General features: G+C 52.9%; 1 protein-coding gene across 2 annotated transcripts; it reads right to left on the bottom strand.

The window, feature by feature from the left end:
• Positions 1-138: 138 nt before the first annotated feature.
• Positions 139-15,590, bottom strand: LOC132227621 (keratin, type II cytoskeletal 7-like). 2 transcript variants are annotated; one of them, XM_059682949.1, is made up of 9 exons: positions 15,140-15,588; positions 13,586-13,797; positions 11,252-11,312; positions 9,950-10,045; positions 7,419-7,583; positions 6,254-6,379; positions 3,876-4,096; positions 1,286-1,320; positions 552-929 (listed from the first exon to the last, which is right to left on the bottom strand). In XM_059682949.1, exons 1-9 carry the CDS (start codon positions 15,461-15,463, stop codon positions 715-717), a joined length of 1,455 nt encoding a protein of 484 aa, XP_059538932.1. In that variant the 5' UTR covers positions 15,464-15,588; the 3' UTR covers positions 552-714. The 2 variants fall into 2 exon arrangements, with proteins under 2 accessions (XP_059538931.1, XP_059538932.1); XM_059682948.1 differs by lacking the exon at positions 1,286-1,320 and having other exon boundaries at positions 139-929; positions 15,140-15,590.
• Positions 15,591-21,000: the final 5,410 nt, after the last annotated feature.

The raw sequence follows: 21,000 nt of genomic DNA, 5'->3' as shown, positions 1-21,000 counted from the left end.
CCACTACCGGGGACCCAGACTCTGTTGGCCTCCTCACCTTACCCCTGCCCCCCCCCCCCCACACACACACACACTAAGACTTCCTCCCATTGCCAGCCCCACCCCCTACCTGCCCCCCACAGAATCCTAGACCCAAACACACACAGTCCAGGGCCTGGCAGACAAAGCACCAGGAAGGGCTGGGGGCAGCCAGTCTGAGAGTTGGCTGTTCCAGCCAGAAACAGCCTGAGGCATGTCCTCTGGCAGCAAGTGCTGGGGGGAGGGGCACACGGCCCCACCCTCAGCAGTGGAGGACTCGGACTCCGCTGCCCCCTTCCTGGCAGAGCCAGAACTCCCCTGAGGTGTCTTTGGGCTTCTTCAGGAGAAGAGTTGGAACTGGCCCAGCCCTGGGAGAGGGCCAAGGCCTCACACTCCATAAGAGCCAAGTTCCTTAGAGCAGCGCCCCCATTCTCCTGCACAAGAGGCTTCCAGTTACCAGAGCAGACCCTCTCGAGGGCTCCTCCCTCCTCACCCCCTTCTCTGCCAGCCAAATGCAGCCAGGATACCAGGTGCTGGCCGTGGGCTCACCCAGGCTCAGAAAGAGACTGTTTATTGGAAGCTGTTCTCACATCATTCTGTAGACAGCTTTGCAGTCTTGGGGCCAGGGATGGGACCAGGGTGGGACTCTCTTATGACTCTGGGGGGAAGGGATATGGGTGTCCCCACACCTGGGGCTCAGTTGAGGACACTCCTGCGAGTGCCAGATGTGGTCCTCATGGAATAGGCCTTTTGGGCTCCACTTGAGAATCTCAGGGCATTGCTGCCCATGGTCCCCCCAAAGGCTAGCCCGCTGCCACCAATGGTTCCCCCGAAGGCCAGTCCGCTGCCACCACTGGTTCCCCTGTAGGTCAGCCCGCTGCCGCCGCCGCCACCGGTGGTATTCATCACAGCTGGGAAAGAAGAGAGAGGACTCAGTCAGCATGGGCCCACCACCCAGGGCCCGTCCTTTCACTCCACCCACCCTCCTGCTGGGCTGACCCTTCTCCCCCCTCCACCATCACCTCCCTTTCCCACCATACCCACCATGGGCCAACCCAGAAGGAGCCTCGGACAGTGCGGGGTGGGGTGCCCCCTGCAAGGCTTCCCTGGGCTGCTGAGGCAGCTCTAGGGCACCTGCTTGAAGCTACTGAAGGGAAGGAGGCAGGCTCCAGATCCCCACAAGCCCCGGCCCTCAGGCCCACATGCCATCCTATAGGCCCCACCCAGTCTGGAGAGCACAAGGGGTGGGCTGAAGCCAAGGACTTACAGATATTTAGGGCTCCCACTCCATCTCCGGTCAACCTGGGGGCAGAGGAGAGACCTGTGAGAGCAGCCCTTCCCTCAGCCCTGGAGGAGGCACTCCCAGGCCCCTCCGTCCAGGCCCCACACAGGACTGGTATTCTGTCCTCTGCCCCACACTTCCAGCCTTCCTTCAGCCTTGCTGCAAAATGAGCAAGGAGGAGTGGGGGGCAGGGTTCACTTAGGCCCTCGTACCTACTGGCGACATGACCTTGGGAATGTCTTAGGGCCCCCATTTCCTCATCTACAAATAGGGCCTCACTCAGTACCAACCTCACAGGGTGGTTTGCCAGAGTTCAATGACACAGTGTACCTAAAGCTCTGGGCACACAGGATTAGGTAAATGGTAGCCTCTCTTATTATTACATAGACAGCTGCCTCCCCTAACCAGACCATAAAATCCTCAAAGTGGGCTGTAGCTGACTGATTACTGTGTCTCCAGCCCCTGCATGAGGTCTGGCAGGTAGTCATTACTATGTGTTAAAATAATTAGTGTATTGTTGACTGAGTGAATGCAGCTCCAACAGGGACTGAGGAGGGAATGGGGAGGTAGGTGGGGTGACTTGAAGCAGCCAGTGGAGCTGAAGCACTGTCTTGCACTGGAAATTAATAATCCGCCCAAGACAGCTGGGTGTGTTTGCTCTGTGACACACAAGCCCTTGGCCATGGGAATGAGTGTACTCTGCGGGGAGGAGGGGACACCTCGCCTTTGCGGAGGGAGTGAGGGAGCCACCTGGCCTCAGCAGCCCCAAGTCCAGGAGGCAGAGCAAAGGCCAAGGGCAAGAGATAGGTATGCTAGGAAGCTTCCAGGCCCCTTGTTAGAATGGCCCCTGCAAGTGCTGGGCATTACTGGCAGTTGGGGAGTGAGGGGAAAGCATGGTTGAAATCAGGCAACAATTCCATATAAGAATTCAATTCCTAAAGAACTCAAAGGGGAACCTAAATACCTTGGGCTCTAGTGATCTGCGCGATTTTTCTTTTCTTCACCCTGTCACCCTTTCCTGGTCCTAAATAAATATTTGCTTTGTGCCTAATTTTATATTTGTAACTTTGTATTCTTAACTAAAGGCCTCCCCAAATTGGGTGAGTGGATGAGTTTCTAACCCTAGACCTGCCCCTGGGAAGGGCTGAGGGATTAAGATGGGGTGGGGACCGGTGGCCCACGAGCCATATAAGGCCTGTGAAATCATTTGGTCTGGCCCTGCCAAGGCATTGGGGTGAGTTAATTAAATGTTTGACCAATTATAGCATACTAATTTTTAAGTTCATAATTTTGTTGGCCCATGAATGATGTTATAAACATCCAAATGGCCCTTGGCAGAAAAAAAGGTTCCTCACCCTGGATTAAGGGATAAAAATAAGGTGTCTATCTCCATGTCCCCAAGAGGTGGACAGAGGTCACCCACCTCACCTCCTTCCTCTCTACTCCATTCATTCCCCATCTTCTCTCCCCACCCTCCGGAATAATGCTCAGAAAAGGAAAGGCCCTTTGTAAACTCAGCATTTTACAGGTCCAAGTTACTAGTCTCTGAGTGCTTCCTTTGCAGATGTTTTGTCTCCTCTACCCCTCTGCAAGTTCCCCGAAGGCAGAAATATGTCTTACATATTACCTATCTCTGTAGGCCAAGCCATGAGGAGTTCTACTTCCAGGGCTTTGCTTACATTGTTCCCTCTCACCCTCTTCAAATCCTAACCTTCCAAGACATACTCTAAAGCCTATCTAGTGACTGAATGAATCAACCAACCCATCAAGGTGAGAAGGAAGGCCCAACTTCATGGACATATATTCCATGTCTTTCATGAAGAATTCCCTATAAGACTAACCCAGTCCAGCCTAGCTGGCATGGCTCAGTGGTTGAGTATCGACCTATGAACCAGGAGGTCACGGTTCCATTCCCGGTCAGGGCACATGCCTGGGTTGGGGGCTTGATTCCCAGTGTGGGGCATGCAGGAGGCAGCCAATCAATGATTCTCTCTCTTCCTCTCCCTTCCTCTCTGGAATCAATAAAAATAAATAAATAGACCAAGATCAACCCCTCCCAGCCCCCTCTCAGGCTGCAGGTAAGCATGCAACTATCTCTGGGGACAGGGAGAAATTAACTCCTCCAGCACATTCAGTCAATACCTCATGACTTAGCACTTTACATCGTGAGGAGCAGCCTGGGGTTATCGAAGATGCTTAAACCAGGAATCAGCAGAGCTTGACTGCACACTCCTGTCCCCTCAGTTAATAAAACTGAACCACAGCTTCTCTCTGTATTAACAATACCTGACCTGTTTACCTGAATGTGTTCTAAGGATCAAATAAGATGGCCCTGCTAATGGCCACCCACATGAAGTCATTACTTCAACTTTTCCAATGAGCTTTACACCACACGGTCTTTCCTTCTAGGTCATCTCAGGGGCAAAGAAGTGGGCCTCAGCTGTACCCCCTGCACTCCCACCTCCAGTGCCCTGCATAAGAGGGTGCATAGGACATGCTTGTCTATGGATAAATGTCAAGCCCCAGGCCCTACTGAGCCCCAGAAGGATCCCTTTCTCAGCTTCTGTGCCCTCACCGGCCCTCCTCGCCCTCCAGCAGCTTGCGGTAGGTGGCAATCTCGATGTCCAAGGCCAGCTTGATGTTCATGAGCTCCTGGTACTCCCGGAGCTGCCGGGCCATGTCCTGCCTGGCTCGCTGCAGGGCAGCCTCCAGTTCCTCCTGCTTGGCACGTGCATCCTTGAGTGCCATCTCCCCACGGTCCTCAGCCTCAGCGATGGCAGCCTCCAACTTGGCACGCTGTGGGCAATAGAGGAGCTGTGAGGTGGGGGCAGGTCTCACCAGTCACTGCCTTCCTGCCTCCCCACCCTGAGGTGAGCACCTGGGCAACTTGCTGGGCACCTGGGCTTCACTGGCACCAGCCTACTTCCCCAAGCACCAGAGGATCCCAGGGGTTAAAAACATGGGTTCTGATACCCAATACCTAGGTTCTAATTCTGTCTCTGCCACTTACGAGCTATGTGATCTTGGATGAATCAACCTTTCTAAGCCAAAGTCTCCTCTTCTCTAAAGTAGCAATAATCCTGGTGTCTACCTCATAAGGACATTGTGAGCATTAAATGAAGTAATATACAAACTGGGTGGTGTCCAGCAGAGAGCATGCACTTAACAAATGCTATTAGGATTATTATTATTAATAAATCCTATTACGATTCGCAAATGCCCAGCTCCCCGTGGCTGGAGGACCTCCAAAGCTATGGGATCCTAGTTAAATTCCCAAATGTCAGGCGGCGGATAGAACCAAAACCACCTTCAAAACTGGAAGCAGTTTGGAACAGGCCCGGAGCAGGACTTGGAGCAGACACACTGCTTGGAGCCCCCAGGTTCGGGAGGGGTGATCAGATTCATGATGGACCTGAGCAATAGCTGCCACTTCCTGCCCAGCTATGGCGTTCCCTCTGCTTGTGGAGGAGTCTCTCTAGCGTCAGGCCTCATCTTGTCAGAGAGGGCCACCATCCCAGGCCCTAACCAGTGCTCCTTCTCTTTCCTTCTCACCCACCATTGTCTGTCCCCAAATCCCCTCTCCTTAGCTCATGCACTCTGCCCTCTGCCCAGCCCCCCAGTCCTCCCCAGGAGGCGCTCTGACACTCTCTGCCCCTCACTCACCTGTCAGTGCCCTTCCCTGTCACACTGGTGCCCCCTTGGCGAGGCCCACCCCACTACCTCTGGGCCCCTTGATGGTGGCAGACACCCCAACTCTGAGGCCTGGTTCTGCCCTATAGTGTGAGAGGAGACCCGGATGCAGCATAAGCTGCAGGGTTTGGGCAGCTGCCATTCGTTATGCTGTGCCACCCCACTGGCCTGGAAGCTGGCCCGCTTCACCGGTGACTCATGGCCCTGCATCTGTGCCAGAGGCCTCCGCCCTCATGTCAACAGGCCTGCAGGACTCCGAGGGGAAGACATTTCTGGGCAAACCACCCCCACATCCTATCCTCCCAGCTCCTCTGGAAGTTAGCTCTCTGAAGCTGCCGCACTGGTCACCTTCCCTCCCTCCCCGCTGCAGACACCTGCTCAGGCTTAGCTGCCCCTCCCACCTCTGTGGCTGTGCCAGGTGTCGGGAAGGGAGGAGCAGTGAACCATACAAATGGGGCCCCTGCTCTAAGGCAGCATTTTTTATATTCCAGTGGATGTGGGGGACAGTCAATATATAATTAATGAGACAGAACATTTCAGAGAGTGATAGGTGCTTCATTCGGACAGACTGCTCATAGGTAGTTGAAAAAGCCACCCGAGATCTCTTGTTCTAAACCCCAGGGATAGGAAAGGGGCAGCCATGTATGGAGCTGGGAGAACCACATTCCAGGTAGAGGCAACACCAAGTGCAAAGGCCCTGAAGCATGAAGATGCCTGGCAAATAAATGCAAGGTACAGGAAGCGGGCTAGTGTGGCCGGAGCAGAGCCAGCGAGGGAGTGGTGGAAAGTGAGGCCAGGATTGAGACGGAGCCTGTGAGCCACAGTAAGGACTTCTCCTGGCCACTGTCCTCCACCCCCGACCCTCCACCACTGTGAGCTTCCAGGCACGCATACTGCACCCAGAGCTGGGTGCAAGGAGCGTGCTCATACCAAGATGGTAACAAATGGTGGTTCCTCTCTGGCCAGCCAGCCCATGGCTTCTTCCACAGGCTCTATGCCCAGCTAGGCTCCTCTTCTCCCTTTGGCCCGAGCCTAAAGCTGGCCAAGAATAGTCCGTCCTGGAGCTCTCACAAGTGGGCCTGAGCTGCACCAGCCTCAGCCAGGCCCGGGTTGGGCAGTGGGTGGGAGGCAGGGGCAGGCTGACACTGCCCTCCCCCCCCCCCCCGCCCCGCCCCGCTCCGCCAGCCTCCTTCTCCTGTCAGCTGGTTGCCCTGCACACACCCTAACAAATAGGGAGGAGCAAGGAGGAGGGTTTGTGCCCACCTGGTTCTTGATGTTGTCGATCTCAGCCTGCAGCCTCTGCATGGCCCGGTTCATCTCCGCAATCTCATTCCGGGTGTTCCGGAGGTCCGCCCCATGCTTTCCGGCCTGGGCCTGCAGGGTCTCTAACTGGAACAGCCACACAGAGAAGTATGACAAGGCATGAGCGATGATTACAGGCAACTCATCCCTCTCCCCACCCAAGGAAGGCCCAAGATTCTGAATGGCAAACCCTCTCAGCTTATCTTCCCAAGGAGGGAAAGTCTGACTCCCAGCGATCTTCACCCAATGCTAAGAGGCCGGCATAGGCAGTGGGTGGCTCAGAGGCTCAGTTTCCTCCCAGACGAGACAGAGAGGACCAGGATGGCTCCCGGGGCCCACCCCCACTGATCCTGAGGCCCTGCCCATCCGCATTACATCATAGTGCTGGAGGATCCCTGGAAGTCTGAGATCCCAACCTATCATGCATCCCCCTCCTCAGCACCACCCATTACACAGATGAGGAGAGTGAATCCCAGAGAATGAAGGCACTGCTCAAGGATCACACAGCGAGTCTGAGCCCAGGTCTCCTTGTGGGCGTACCTGTATTCTCACCTGTGCACCATGGATGACTCCCTATCCCTGCAGAGACAGCCTTCTATGCTGCTTTAACCCCTGCCTCAGGCTCCCTCTCCCGGAACCCCGACCCATTCCCTCAGCACCTTCACAGTCAGCTGTACTGCCTCCCTACAGCGCCTGGTCTGCAGCCTAGGACCCTGCTTTTCCATCTGTAGCTGTTTGGAGTTAGGCAAATTACTGAACCTTTCTGTGCTTCAGTTTCCTCATCTGTAAAATGGGGATAATACAGTGCCTCCCTAATAGGGCTGTTCTGTGGTTTAAATGCGTCAATACAGGTTAAAACATCTGGAACACTGCCTAACACTATGAATGCTTGCCACATTTTACCTATTGAAATTATTAAACCATGTCCACTTCCTCTGCCCTGCGCCCGCATCAGGGCAGGGCCTGTCCTTTGCAATCCTCTTTTTCCCAGGGCGCTGGCGGGCACCACAGACTTACACGGAGTCCGGCCAGAACAGCGGGACCGGGCCCTAAAGGCTTGAAACCGAGTGAGTAAGGAAAACTGCCACCTGCAGGAGGAGGAAATGTGTCCCCAGTGGCTGCACACCTTGGTCTGGTATGCGGTCTCGGCCTCAGCCCGGCTGCGGTTGGCCATCTCCTCGTACTGGGTCTTGACCTCCGCGATGATGCTGTCCAGGTCCAAGGAGCGGCTGTTGTCCATGGACAGCACCACGGACGTGTCAGAGATCTGGGACCGCAGCTCTGACAGCTCCTATAGGGACCAGACAGAACATGGGGACCTGGGGCATGACACACCCATGCCCATCCTGGGAGCCCCCACACACCAGGGAAAGAAAAAGGGAGAAGAGGCCAGAGTGGGTGTGAGTCACCAGGCAGGGAGAAGGTACAGGCCACCATCTGCTAAATAGTTCCACCCACCCTGGTTCCCTGAAGAGCCCCTTAGCAACTTCTCAACTAAGCGTCTGGCAGGGTGTGGTGGGCTGTGACGGCTCCTGCCATGAGCACTGCCGGGCGTGAGCCCTACTCTGGAGGGGAGCACTAGGGGGCGAGTAAAATAAATCATGGTCTATAACAAAGCACTCTGCAGCTTCTAAATCTGAGGACATGGCTGTGTTTACAAACAGGGAAATGTACCTGTGACATACTGTTATATGGAAAAAGTATGATTCTGTTTTTATTAAGATACTAGGGGCCCAGTACATAAAAATTTGTGCACTTGGGGGGGTCCCTCAGCCTGGCCTGTGCCCTCTCGCAGTCTGGGACCCCTCGGGGGATGTCCACCTGCTGGTTAGGCTCGCTCCCTGTGGGATTGGGCCTAAGATGGCAGTCAGACATCCCTCTGGCAGCCCAGTAGCTCTTGGGGGATGTCCAGTTGCCAGTGGGGAGCAGGCCTAAGCTGCAGTCGGACATCCTTAGCGCTGCTGAGGAGGTGGGAGAGGCTCCCGCCACCACCGCTGTGCTGGCAGCCATCAGCCTGGCTTATGGCTGAGCAGATCTCCTCCTGTGGGAACGCACTGACCACCAGGGGGCAGCTCCTGCATTGAGCGTCTGCCCCCTGGTGGTCAATGTGTGCCATAGTGACCAGTCATTCCCAGTCGTTCTGCTGTTAGGGTCAATTTACATATTACTCTTTTATTATATAGGCTAGAGGCCTGGTGCATGGGTGGGGGCCAGCTGGTTTGCCCTGAAGGGTGTCCCAGATCAGGGTGGGGGTCCCCACTGGGGTGCCTGGCCAGCCTGGGTGAGGGGCTAATGGCTGTTTTCAGTCTGGCCACGCCCCCTGGTGACCCAAGCTCCCAGCCTCTCCTTTTATTCTTTTTCTTTTTTTCTGGGATTTATTTATTTTCTATAATTGAAACTTTGTAGCCTTGAGCGGAGCCAAGGGCCAGCCAAGACAGGCGGGAAGCTTGGCTTCCTCCATTGCCAGGGGCAACCCAAGCCTCCTGCTCGCTCCAGCTCTGTAGCTGCCGCCATTTTAGTTGGGTTAATTTGCATACTCATTCCTGATTGGCCAGTGGGCGTGGCTTTGTGGGCGTGGCTTGAGCATAGCAGAGGGACGGTTAATTTGCATGTTTCTCTTTTATTATATAGGATATGTTTCTATATCTCTATGTGTATATATGCACAAAAAATGTCTGGAAAAGTAGATACCAAGATGATAAGAGCAGGTATAGGTGACCTGTTTTCAATTTTATGCTTTATTTAATTTTCTGGATTTTTTGTAATGAGTACCTATTTCATAATGAGAAGAACATAATTATATATACATATATAATACACACAGATATATATATGTATATATATATATGTGTATATATATATATATATATATATGTATATATATATATATAATCATGTGACAGATATATGAATACCTGCACTAAGATTAAAAATGCCTAAAGAAAGCCTCAAGGATCCATCCCCTGAAATTAACACATGGAAATTCACTCTAAGGGCCTAATGGAGGCTGAATATTCAGGCATAGACTAGACTGAAATGAGAAATGAGAACTGTATGTAGGTTAACATGAAATTATGTCTCAGACCAGTCCTGCCAGATGACTGGCCACCCTGCCCTCTGCCTAAGGCCAGAGCCTCACACAGATGGCAGTGGAAAGGATTTTAGGTCCCATGAGGGAAAGAGCTGGAAGCCCAGCACAGGGCAAGAGTGAGTAGGAAAGAATGAGGTGGGAGGGTGAACAGAGTGGCCAGTTGGTGGGCAGCCTCACCCAGTTCCTCTGGGTGGAAACTCTCAGGTATTCATCTCTCCTGATTTCAGCTCCCTGGCCTGTCCCACCCAGCCCACCACTGAACTCCATCACAGCCTGGGATCCCTTGACATCCTCCTAGCTCCTTCAGCCCTCCCTATCCCACTTCCAGAAAAATGGTCATTCCGTGTCTCTGAAAGGCCAATCCTGATGGACCCTACCAATCTTCTCTGATAAGGCCAGCTCCTCCCGAACTCCCCATCCATTGAGATTCCTAAGTCCAAAAAGGATAAAGGTACCCCCACACAGTCAACTCACACCCAGACTAGCCCAGAGGTGGGGGTGGACCAGATGGCCCCCTGGTTAGGACATGTAGGACATGACATGTCTCCCACTCCTGAGGTTCTCACCGTCTCATAGAAGGTCCTAAGGAAGTCGATGTCCTCATTCAGGGCATTCACCTTGGCTTCCAACTCCACTTTGCTCATGTAGGCAACATCCACATCCTGGGAGAAGTGGTGAGAAGTACACAGACCATTTAGCAGGGGTGGGAGTCGGCTAGCACTGTCCAACCTACAGGGCCAACACCACTGCCCCACCAAGAAGCATACAGTTTCTCCAGCTGCCTGACTTGCCCACGGATGACGTTTCCTCTACTCGATTCTCCCAGGCTGCATGATTGACATCTCCATGAAAGCCCCAGGACCGGAGGTACTTTCTCGGTTCTGGCAGCCCAGAGCAGTGTAAAGCCCCAAACCCAACACTTTACCTCTTCCTAAAGGCTTTGGTGGTTTAGACACTCAGGGGAAATCCTTTCCACCTACTAACTATGAGCCTCAACTTCTGATCAGTCAAATAAGAGAGCATAAAACCATTCAGACTCCAGGGCACCACTCTCAGACATGGAACATCTCCAGCCTGAGTGTTTAGCTAGCAGCATGGGTGGTCTGGCACAGGTGGGCCACAGATAGCACCACAGGTCCAAATGATGTCTGGATCTCTTCTAGCCACACTTTCCCGTGGTTAAACTCCTATGGATAGTGCATCCCTGAATCTTCAAGGTCCCAGCACTGGGGGATGGGGGGGGGGGGGAGGGCGGGGAGGGCAGCTGCATGTATGTGGATGGTCCTGGAAAACTCAGCTGCTCAGTGAATATGCATTGAATCAGAACCTTAAATCAAACCCCTGTATGATATTTCTAAGACCTTCCAAGTTCGGCTTGCACATCTCCAGGGATGAGGAACTTACTCTGCCTCGAGGCAGCCCATTCCATTCATTCAGCAGGTATTTCCAGCCTGCCATGTGCCACCCTTGTCTGTACTGAAATGTTCTGACTGTGCTAGAACACTTCCTTATTTGGTGTTGGAATCTCTCCTTCTAACTTTCATCCTTTGATATTAATTCTAACCCCTCCAGTCCCAGAAACAAGTCTAGTGACTAATCAGACACACACAAATAAATACACACACACACACACACACACACACACACACACACAAAAGTGCATGTGCGCACACAAACACAAGACAGGCTATGCTATAATGGCCTGACTTCCAGATCTCTCCTTCTCCAAGCCCATCATTCCCTTCTTTAGTCCCTAGAGCAGACCTTGGTCACAGGTCTCTATTGGTTGCTCAGGTGAGAGGGCCATGTGGTCCCCTATCCCCTGTGTTCAGACAACATCCCCCATCCTTCCTATCTGCCCCCCTCACCTTTTTCAGCACCACAAACTCATTCTCAGCAGCTGTGCGCCGGTTAATTTCCTCTTCATACCTGCAGTAGAGGAGGAGGGCATGGTGTTGGTGCAGGTTTGTCTCCACCTCCCTCAGATGCAGGTGTGAAAATCTACCCTGCATCACCCTCACCCTCTCCTTAATGACCCCCTGAAAAAACAGGTGTCAGCCAATGCCCCCAACTTTTCCATATGGTGGTTCCTAAGGCTTTGAGTCTTGGCATGGGATAGGCGAGGGGGCGGGGGGGGTGGGGGAGGGTGGCGGGACGGTGCAGGGAACATGTGAACTAAACGACAAAGGCTGCATATGCTGGGAGAAAACAAAGAATAAAAGCCATGCTTACAGACCGCTTCATATGGAGCCTACACTGTTATATGCTAGCTATGCATTAGCTCATTTAATCCTCACAACAAACTTTTTTAAATCTTCACCCAAGGAGATTTTATTAAAGGGAGAGAGAGAGAGAGAGAGAGAGAGAGAGAGAGAGAGAGAGAGAGAAGAGAAACACCCATGGGCTGAAGATCAAACCCGCAACCTAGATTTGTGCCCTGACAGGGAACCAAGCACGCAACTCTGTTGGTGTACGGGACAATGCTCAACCTACAGAGCCACCCAGCTGGGCAATCCCCACACCAATCTTACAACAATGGTACGAGATTAGCAGGGCAGGGAACAGAGGCACAGACAGGCAGAGTGATCTGTCCAGTCACTAAGCTGCCAAGTGGCAAAGCCCAGATTTGAAACCTGGCAGTCTGACTCCAGGCCCATGCCTTAACCACTACCTGATCCTACCCCCTGTGGGGGATGAAGAGGCCTGAAAGGGAGGAACCTTGTGGAATCAGAAAGGGGCTGCATACATTCCTGGAATAACCAGGCCCCAACTAGGTGGCCTAGTCCCCCTCCACCCTCCCATCCCTCTTTGTCCCAAAGAGCCAGCCCCACCCATCGGAGGACATGAGCAAAGCAGGGCACAGAGCAAGAGAGCAGGTGGGCTTACCGGAGTATTTATTGGAAAACGTAAATAAAAAGGGTCAGAAACAGGAACAACTGTGGTGGGGAGCAGGATGTTTGGGCAGGCAAACAGCCCCAGGAACCCGACTCTCATGCTCCCGCTCCCTCAGGCCCTATGAGTAGTTATGGAAACATCCCTGAGGCGCTCTGTCCACCCTGCCTGGGCAAAGCGAAGCGCTGCTGGGCCTGAGAGTGTGCAGATGGGAGCTTCTGGGCAGCTGCACCCAGGGCCCTCCCTGTGCCTCCTTCAGCCCCAGCCCGGAGCTCAGCCTGACTCCACAGGAAAGCTCTGTGGGCTTTGGGGTGAGGGCAAGTATGTGTGCCCACAAATTCAAATGCACATAACAAAGGAGCTCACTAAAAATAAGACAAAAGGGGCTCGCTGGTTGCCCCAGGCCTTCCCTGCCTTGCACCTGCCTGTTCCACCTGCTGTGGGGTTTATCCTGTTGACTGTTGCCCTAGGGAAATGGGGGGTGAGCACTCTCCTCAGAGGCCTTTGTTTGTTCTACTTCCAGTCAGTGCCAGTGGCCCTGCTCTGGCTTTGTCATGCACCTCCAGGCAGGGAACAGAGCACACTCACTACCCCCAATGCCCACTGTGCAGGCATGCCAGGGTGGGGCAGCCCAAGCCTCAAGCTTTGGCTTCTACTCAATGGGAAAGCTTAGTGGACACCTCAAAGGCCTGTCCCTAAATCCCCAGCCTTCCTGGACCCTGGACTCCCCACCAGTTCTCACAGTCCCCTTTCTGGTTCCTGCCCTGATCACAACCACCCCTCAGCCTCTGCAACCTCTCTCCTGGCTCACAATGATGATTCTCTCTCCTTGCTTCTTTCCAGTTGGTTTCATATCTCCTCCAGGGAACCAGAGGCCCAAAATTCAAGTCCCAGCTCTCCAGTGATCTGCTATATGATCTTGATTGAGTCCCTGAACTCTCTTATCTCTAATTCCTCACCTGAACGAAATGAGGGTTGTGCAAATTTGAAGCACGTCTGTCATACCTTCTGCCCTACCCTCTCTTGGGGTCTTTGTCAGGCACCCAAAAGGAAAGGGCAGGGCAGGGCTGGGCAGAGATATTTTCCTGGGAGTAATTCAGGATAAAAAGACCAGAAGGACTTGGAAACAGCCCTCAGGGACAAAGAAGGACTAGGCTAGGCAGGGAATGTGTTAGTCAAGACCATTCCGGGTTATTGTACTGTGCAGCTTCACCCTCTGACCCCTAACCCAGAGGGGACTTGCAGAGGGCCAGCTGATTGGGTGCACATCCGAACCCTCATACCCCACAGTTCACACTGGGAGCCAATACTTATTCTTGAAGTCTTCCACCACGTCCTGTGTGCTCCGAAGCTCCATCTCCAAGCGACTCCCATCCATCTGCAGGGCCTCAAGCTGCTTCCGCAGGCCAGCAATATAGGCTTCAAAGATGCCTGGGACGCAGCTGCTCTTGACCGACTTCTGCTCCTGCAGTAGAGCCCACTTGGTCTCCAACAGCTTGTTCTGCTGCTCCAGAAACCGCACCTAGAATGGAAATGGAGGAGGAAACTGATGGGGAGCAGACTGTGCTGCCCACAGTGGCACTGGAATGGTCCCTAGCCACCCAGCAGATCCCATACTCCCACTGGCTGTTCCCCCAGCCTGGGCCCCCAGCCCTTGGCCCTCTCCTCTGGGAAAATAACCCTGAACAAGCCTCTTCTCCAGGACTCTCAGTCTTGAGTGTCTTAGACTGTGACCCAGGGGTCAAGTGTACCTGGTTCACCAGGGTGTCTGGGCACTGTGCTAAAGTTAAGGTCTCCTCCCTCCTGTGCACCCCACTGAATTATGGGTACTCTCCATCTCCCTCTCTGAAGGGGTTCTCCTTGTCAGTGTCCTGGGCCTCATGGCCTCCTCCCTGCAGGCTGGGACCTGCCTGTCCTCCCTGAGTATCCTCTCTCCCCTTTCCCTTTCCTCCAACAAGGCCTCAGGACAAGGTGCTACAGCAGTCAATGTAAAATGAGCACCTATTATGTGCTCAGCCCTGGGGCCCAAAAGGGCCCTAAGGAGCACCCAGTATGACTGGGAGTGGAAAGCAAGCCTTCTCAGAACCAGCAACTCGGGGCAGCAGGACCTGGGGGTTGTGGACAGTGAGACAGAGCAGCTCAACAGCAGGGAAGGAACCTGGGCCTGAAGGACATGCACGGTCTGAATGGTGAAGGAGAAGAGGGCACTGGAGGCGTGGGGAGGTGGAGAGGTAGGAGAGGGAAGGCCTGGTCTACACCTGAGGGAGGAGACCCTGGTCCGTGGGCCCAGCTGGCTTAGCCCTTAGTTCTTGGGCCCAGCCCCACTTTGCCCGGCATCTAGACCCACCAGTCAAGCCTGCCCCCCTCCCTTCCATCCCCAACTCTCACTTCCCACCCCAGCCCCACCCCTCTGGAAAAACACCTCCCAAATGTCCCTTCCCCCTCCCTGTCCCCAAATGGGCTGTCTCCAAAGCAGTTCCAACCTCCCTCACTTCCTACCACCAAAGGGCAGCTAGAGGACCAGGTAGGGCGTGGTGGGCGTGGTGGGCGTGGTGGGTGTGGCGGGAGCCTCCCTACCTCCCTCCAGCCCTTTATTTTCAGCATCTGCCTTAGGGCAGACAGAGGGGCTAAGGGGGACCTCCCCAGCTGGGAACGGCGGTTCACCCCTACCCCACTTCTGACTCCACACAGCCCCCTCGCAGAGAAAGGGGCCCAGAAAGAGAGCCACCCCTGTCCCCGGCCTGGGGCTCCCGATATTGGGGGACAGGGAGGCTAGCTCTCCCAGCGCCAACCCACGCGCAGTCAGGGCTGAGTGGCCGCGGCAGCCTGGAGCGTGGCGTACTCGGCAGGTTGCAGCGGCTCACCTTGTCGATGAAGGACGCGAACTTGTTGTTGAGGATCTTGATCTGCTCACGCTCCTCTTGGCGCACCTGCTGGATGGAGGGGTCAATGTCCACCTGCATCGGGGCCAGCAGGCTCTGATTGATGGTGACCTGGTGGATGCCGGCGCCCACCGGCCCCCCGTAGGCGGAGTGCATGGCCGCGCGCGGCCGCGGGGCTCCCAGGCCGTAGAGGCTGCTGCTGCGGGAGCCGCCGGCGCGCGCCGAGCTCAGGCGCACCTGCGCCCCGCGCCCCGGGAAGGTGGCGGAGCGCGAGCTGAAGACCTGGGAGCTGAAGTGGGTGGACATGCTGGCGGCACCGGGCTGGACTTAGCAGTGGGCGAGAGGGAGCCGAACTCGCTGACCTTCGGGCAAACCTGGCCGCTTTTATCCGCTAGGCGCCGGCCCAGCGGCTTATACAGGTAGGGGCGGGGCTGGCCGCGGGCCACCTTTCTCTGCGCCCCCCCCCTCCCCCGCCCCTCCCCGGGCCGCGCTTCCGCCCTCGCCCTCCGCACCGCCCACCCGGCAGGGGCCAGGCTTTCAGTCCGAACCAGAACCGTCCGGAGTGAGCGGGCGGTAGTCCCCGAGAGAGCCGTGGGAAACAGCGGTCCCAGCCGGACCCAGCCAGGGAAGGCTTCTTGTAGGGGCTAAGGGAGTGAGTGAAGAGCCGCTCCTGAGGCCAGAGCCGGGCCATCAGGCCGTAAAAGATTGGCGGAAGAGGTGGACAGAAGAGCTGTAGTCCAAGAGTCAGCTCCCACCCAGCGCACCCCCGCCCAATACTACTGATAACCAGAAAAGCGCTCCCTAACGCCCCCTCCAGGCGCTGCTCCTCCGTGACAGATCAGCTCAGTTCTTGAGGTATTTGACCCCAGGGTGGGCCTGGCCTAGCTGGTTTCCCTGGCCACATGCCACTACACCTCATTTCCGTGGAGAAACTAGGCCAAGTGGGGCAGGACCGCCCTTCTCCCCCCTCTCCTCCTCACTCCAGTAGGCATGTGAGGCCCAGAGGGGTGGGGGTGGGGGGTGGGGGGAATGGTTACCCTGGGCCTGAGTTCCCCCACCCCCACCCCTAAATCACAGTCCTGTCCGCTTATTTGTCTCTGATGAGGAAGGGGACGCCTGTGTGTATTTGGGACACTTTGTGGATGTCTGTTCACTTCCATGGGGCTTCTCTGCACGCACACTCTAAACATATGCTTTGTGCATGTCTGACATTCTTATACACGTGGGAGTCCAGGTCCAGGGGGAAGGAGTGCCTGGGGCAGCACTTTCGTATCTATGTCTGGTGGGTGTGCTTGCATCTGCATTCAGACTCTCCTCCCATTCCCCCGACCTTGCCATCTTTCTGTTTAAAGCAGCGGTTCTCAACCTGTGGGTCGCGACCCCTTTGGGGGTCGAACGACCCTTTCACAGGGGTCGCCTGAGACCATCGGAAAACACATATATAATTACATATTGTTTTGTGATTAATCACTATGCTTTAATTATGTTCAATTTGTAACAATGAAATTGGGGGTTCACCACAACATGAGGAACTGTATTAAAGGGTCACGGCATGAGGAAGGTTGAGAACCACTGGTTTAAAGGTTCCCAGGAGTTTCAAACCCAGCCCTAGAGAAGGATAAACATGGTGTTAGAACAGGGAACAAGGGACACAGAGACAGCTAAGCACCCGCCTGCCTTCCCAGTAGCCTCCTGCCACCCAGGCCACACCCTCTCCACTGCCCTGTTCTCCAGACCCAGCTTTGAGGGGATAGAGGGGTAGCCCTGCCCTCAGGGAAACAGCAACTGTTTCCATCTTCATGGATGTTTCAACATCGCCGGCTCCTTTGGAAAAGACCACTGAGAGCCTGTTGCCACCTTTAGCCCACCTCCAGCCCCTCCCAATGAGCTGGCCAGGTTTTCACCTCAGACCAAGCCCTTTCCAGGCCCAGGCTCAGCCTCCCCTAGAGCAGCACTTCCCCATTCCAGGGCCTGCCCCGTGTCCGCCTCCACCCCCTCCCTGAAGCATTCCTGGTGCTCCAGGCTTTGCCTTCCTCCTCCTGTCTGTATGCTCACGGGCTGGCCAGCGTCATGAGCCCACACAGTGCCAGGCTGCACACATAAACACCCTCTGGAGGGCTTCACAAGCAGCTATTAACTCGGACACCGAGGACAGATTCCTGCTCCGCAAGGTGCGCAGCCCAATGGTTCATCTAGACTCAGGCTCCCACCGGCCTCACAGAGACCAGCCTGGAGATTCCCGGCAGAATCCAGAGCCCAGTTAATCCCACAAAGCCTTTGGCCTTGGGAAACCAGCTAAGCCAGGCCCACCCTGGGGCCAGATACCTCAAGAACTGAGCTGATCTGTCAAGGAGGAGCAGCACCTGGAGGGGGCTGTTAGGGAGTGCTTTTCTGGTTTTCAGTAGTATGGGGGGGGTGCGCTGGGGGGGGGCTGACTCCTGGACTAAGGCTCACTCCCACCTCTGTAATGTTCTGTCACTCACACACACCAAGCACACACTCACTTCCTCCCCAGCTGGCTTTCCCAGAACCCCCTGGACCCAGCTATGAACAAACAAGCAACCCCCAGGTCCTCAGCCCTGCTTGGCTTCTCTAAACCTGCCTGGACCTGGGGTCCCACAGTCCTCACAGGTGGAACTGGCTGCTGTTCTCTGGAGAGGAGGGAAGACATTCTTTTTGGCTCCCTCCTGCACGTTCAGAACTATTGCTCATTGTCCATCCGCTAATATACAGCCTCTGGTTTCTAAAGAAAAAAAAAAGGCATGATTTGTTTTTATTATCTTGGAATTCAAATACTTGTAATCATAACAAAAACCTGAGGAGAAGTAGGAAGAAATAAAATGGAGTTGCTATGGTCAAGCTGCTAAATTATTAAAATCGAATAGGTTTAGGCATGAAGAAATTATTCTAATCTTGCTTTAACTAGCGTGAAACTTAAACTTTTGACTTTTCAGTGGTGTTCCAGTGCCTGGATACACCTAAATTTTATAGATAAACCTCTGAAGAACCTCAATAATGTCGGTGTGCTGTAGATACATACATCTCTTATAGAGAACCACGTGTCATGTTAAAGAAAGAATATTTCATTATCCAGACCACCTGGCACCCATTATGCAGACCACCGGACATCTGGAAGATGGCCATCCTTAGCCAATCCATAGGCTCATGAGGCAGGATTGACTTTTTTTTCAAATATGTGCTATTTATTATACAAACTCTCACATTTTTCTTCCTCCTTTGGAAAATTTTGGGAATTGCCTAATTGTGTTTACAATTTTCAAACCTTAAGACCCTAGAATAAATCTTTGTCATTTATTTCTAGCCAAAGTCTGTGACTCTTTTGAGCTTGTTTGACAAGAGTCATTCAACATTTCTTCATGGAATGTAATACTTTTTTTAAAAAGGTCAAATAATTAAAGACAAGGAAGCAACATATATGTCAGCCAACAAGCTACTTTCCTAAATAGATGAATCCATAAGAAAATGACAATCCTATATAATAAAAGGCTAATATGCAAATGGTAGTCACGCCCTCATGTGTAACGACCAATTAGCAGGACGCTGTGTGCGCAGCGAGGCATATGCAGGTGGGCAGGGCTGTATGTGTGACCGATCACCAGGAAATGCATGGAGCACCTCTTGGTCCCTCCCCCCACCCCCTGGCTCCTGTGGGTAGCAGTGGCAGCTCCCTCCAGCCTCCAATGGAAGCAGCACTCCCACCGGCTCCTTCAGGCGTGCTGCAGCTCCCACCGGCTCCTACAGAAGCGGCAGACAGCCTATTCATGTGATTTCATGCACTGGGCCACTAGTATTATTATATTTAAAATCTTTTTTCTTGAAATGTTAATGTTTAGTGCATATAAATGGCTAATTATTTTGATCTACACTCTGGTAATAAATTTATTTTGTATATTATAAAAAAATAAATTTAAAAAAGAAAAAGACAAACAACTGCAACAGAAAAGTGAACAACAGGCATGAAGAATATGAGCTACTGTCAAGATATGGAAGCAACTCAAGTGCCCATCAATAGACTAGTGGATAAAACAATTGTGATAGATATATACAAAGGAATATTACTCAGCCACACAAAAAAGAATGAATCTGACCATTTGTGATAGCATGGGTAGACCTGACTGCTAAGTGAAATAAGTCAGTCAAAGAAAGACAAATACCATATGATTCCAGTTATACCTGTAATCTAAATAGCAAAATTAACAAATGAACAAAATAGAAACAGACTCATAGATAGAAAGAACAGACTAGTTGCCAGAGGGGAAGGAGCTTGGGGGACTGGGTGAAAAAGGTGAAGTCATTAAGAAGTACAAATTGGTAGTTACAAAATAGTTACAGGGATGTAAAGTACAGCATAGGAAATATAGTCAACAATCTATACTAGTATATATAAAAAGCCAGCAACCATAATGCCGGAATGACCGGAATGACTGTTGCTATGATGCCCACTGCAGCCAGCCAAACTGCCCAATGGGGGGATGGCCGGCAGCCAACCTCCCACAGCCTTTCCCCCCCAGCCGGCCTTGCCCCTGATTGGCCCCTCTCCCCAGGCCAGCCAGCCAACCTCCCACTATCTCCTCCTCCCAACAGGCCCAGACCCGATCCGCCGATTGGGGCCAGGCTGGCTAGACCCCACCCATGCACGAATTTGTGCACCAGGCCTCTAGTATTGTAATAACTATGTATGGTGCCAACTGGGTACTGGAAATATTGGGGGAACACTTTGTAAAGTATATGATTGTCTAACCACTATGATACACACTTGAAACTAATATAAAATAATGTTGAATGTAAACTGTAGTTGAAAATAAGATTTAAATTTAAAGAAAAGAATATGAGCTACTGGTTACATAGTGCTTACTTTACATGTGTTTGGCAGTGTTTCAAGCACTTTGCATCTCTTCACTCATTTAATTCTCACACTAACCCTATGGCATAGAACCCATGGGATAGACACTATTTCTTCCCCATTTTACAGAAGAAGAAACTGAGTCCCACAGAGGTTAGAATGTGGTTGACAGAGTTTTGTCCTTTGTTCATGGGGTCATCGACTGGCTCATCCTCTGTCAAAATTGAAGACATTTGTTCTTATCTAAACAAAATGGATACACTTGTGTGGGTTTTTTTGTTTTGTTTGTTTAGAGAGAGGACAGGAGAGAAAGAGAAACATGCACCCTTGACTGGGGATCAAACCCACCACCTTTTAGTGTTCGGATGACATTCCAACCAACTGAGCCACACCAGCCAGGGCAAATACACTTATCCTTAACCAAGTATTTCCTATGGGGATCCCTGTTCGTGGCGTCAGATATGGGGGGGAATGGCGTTCTCTCTTCTTGCGACCAGCACAGAGAGAGAGAACGCGGGGGTTGATGAAATCTTGAATAGAACTCAATGAGGTTTTAAGGAAAAATGAATAAAACAAGACTGAGGCCCTAGCCGGTTTGGCTCATTAGATAGAGTGTCGGCCTGGGGACTGAAGGGCCCCAGGTTCGATTCCTGTCAAGGGCATGTACCTTGGTTGTGGGCACATCCCCAGTGGGAGGTGTGCAGGAGGCAGCTGATCAATGTTTCTCTCTCATTGATGTTTCTAACTCTCTATCCCTCTCCCTTCCTCTCTGTAAAAAATCAATAAAATATAGATTTTAAAAAAAAAAAAGAGACTGAGACAGAAATAGAGGGAAGCTGGGACCCAGTGTGGTGTCTGCTCTCTGATAGATGAACAGGACCCAGAGCCATCGCAGCAACTTTTATTTATAGCCAAATACCGGGAAGTTTTACTAAGGGTAAATAGAAGGGGGAATGTGTGCGTTCTTGTGGCTTCCTCG

The sequence above is a fragment of the Myotis daubentonii genome, chromosome 2, assembly GCF_963259705.1.
Source record: "Myotis daubentonii chromosome 2, mMyoDau2.1, whole genome shotgun sequence".
Taxonomy (NCBI): domain Eukaryota; kingdom Metazoa; phylum Chordata; class Mammalia; order Chiroptera; family Vespertilionidae; genus Myotis; species Myotis daubentonii.
Note: the sequence above shows the minus strand (reverse complement) of the source record. Positions and strands in the feature narration are given on the sequence as shown.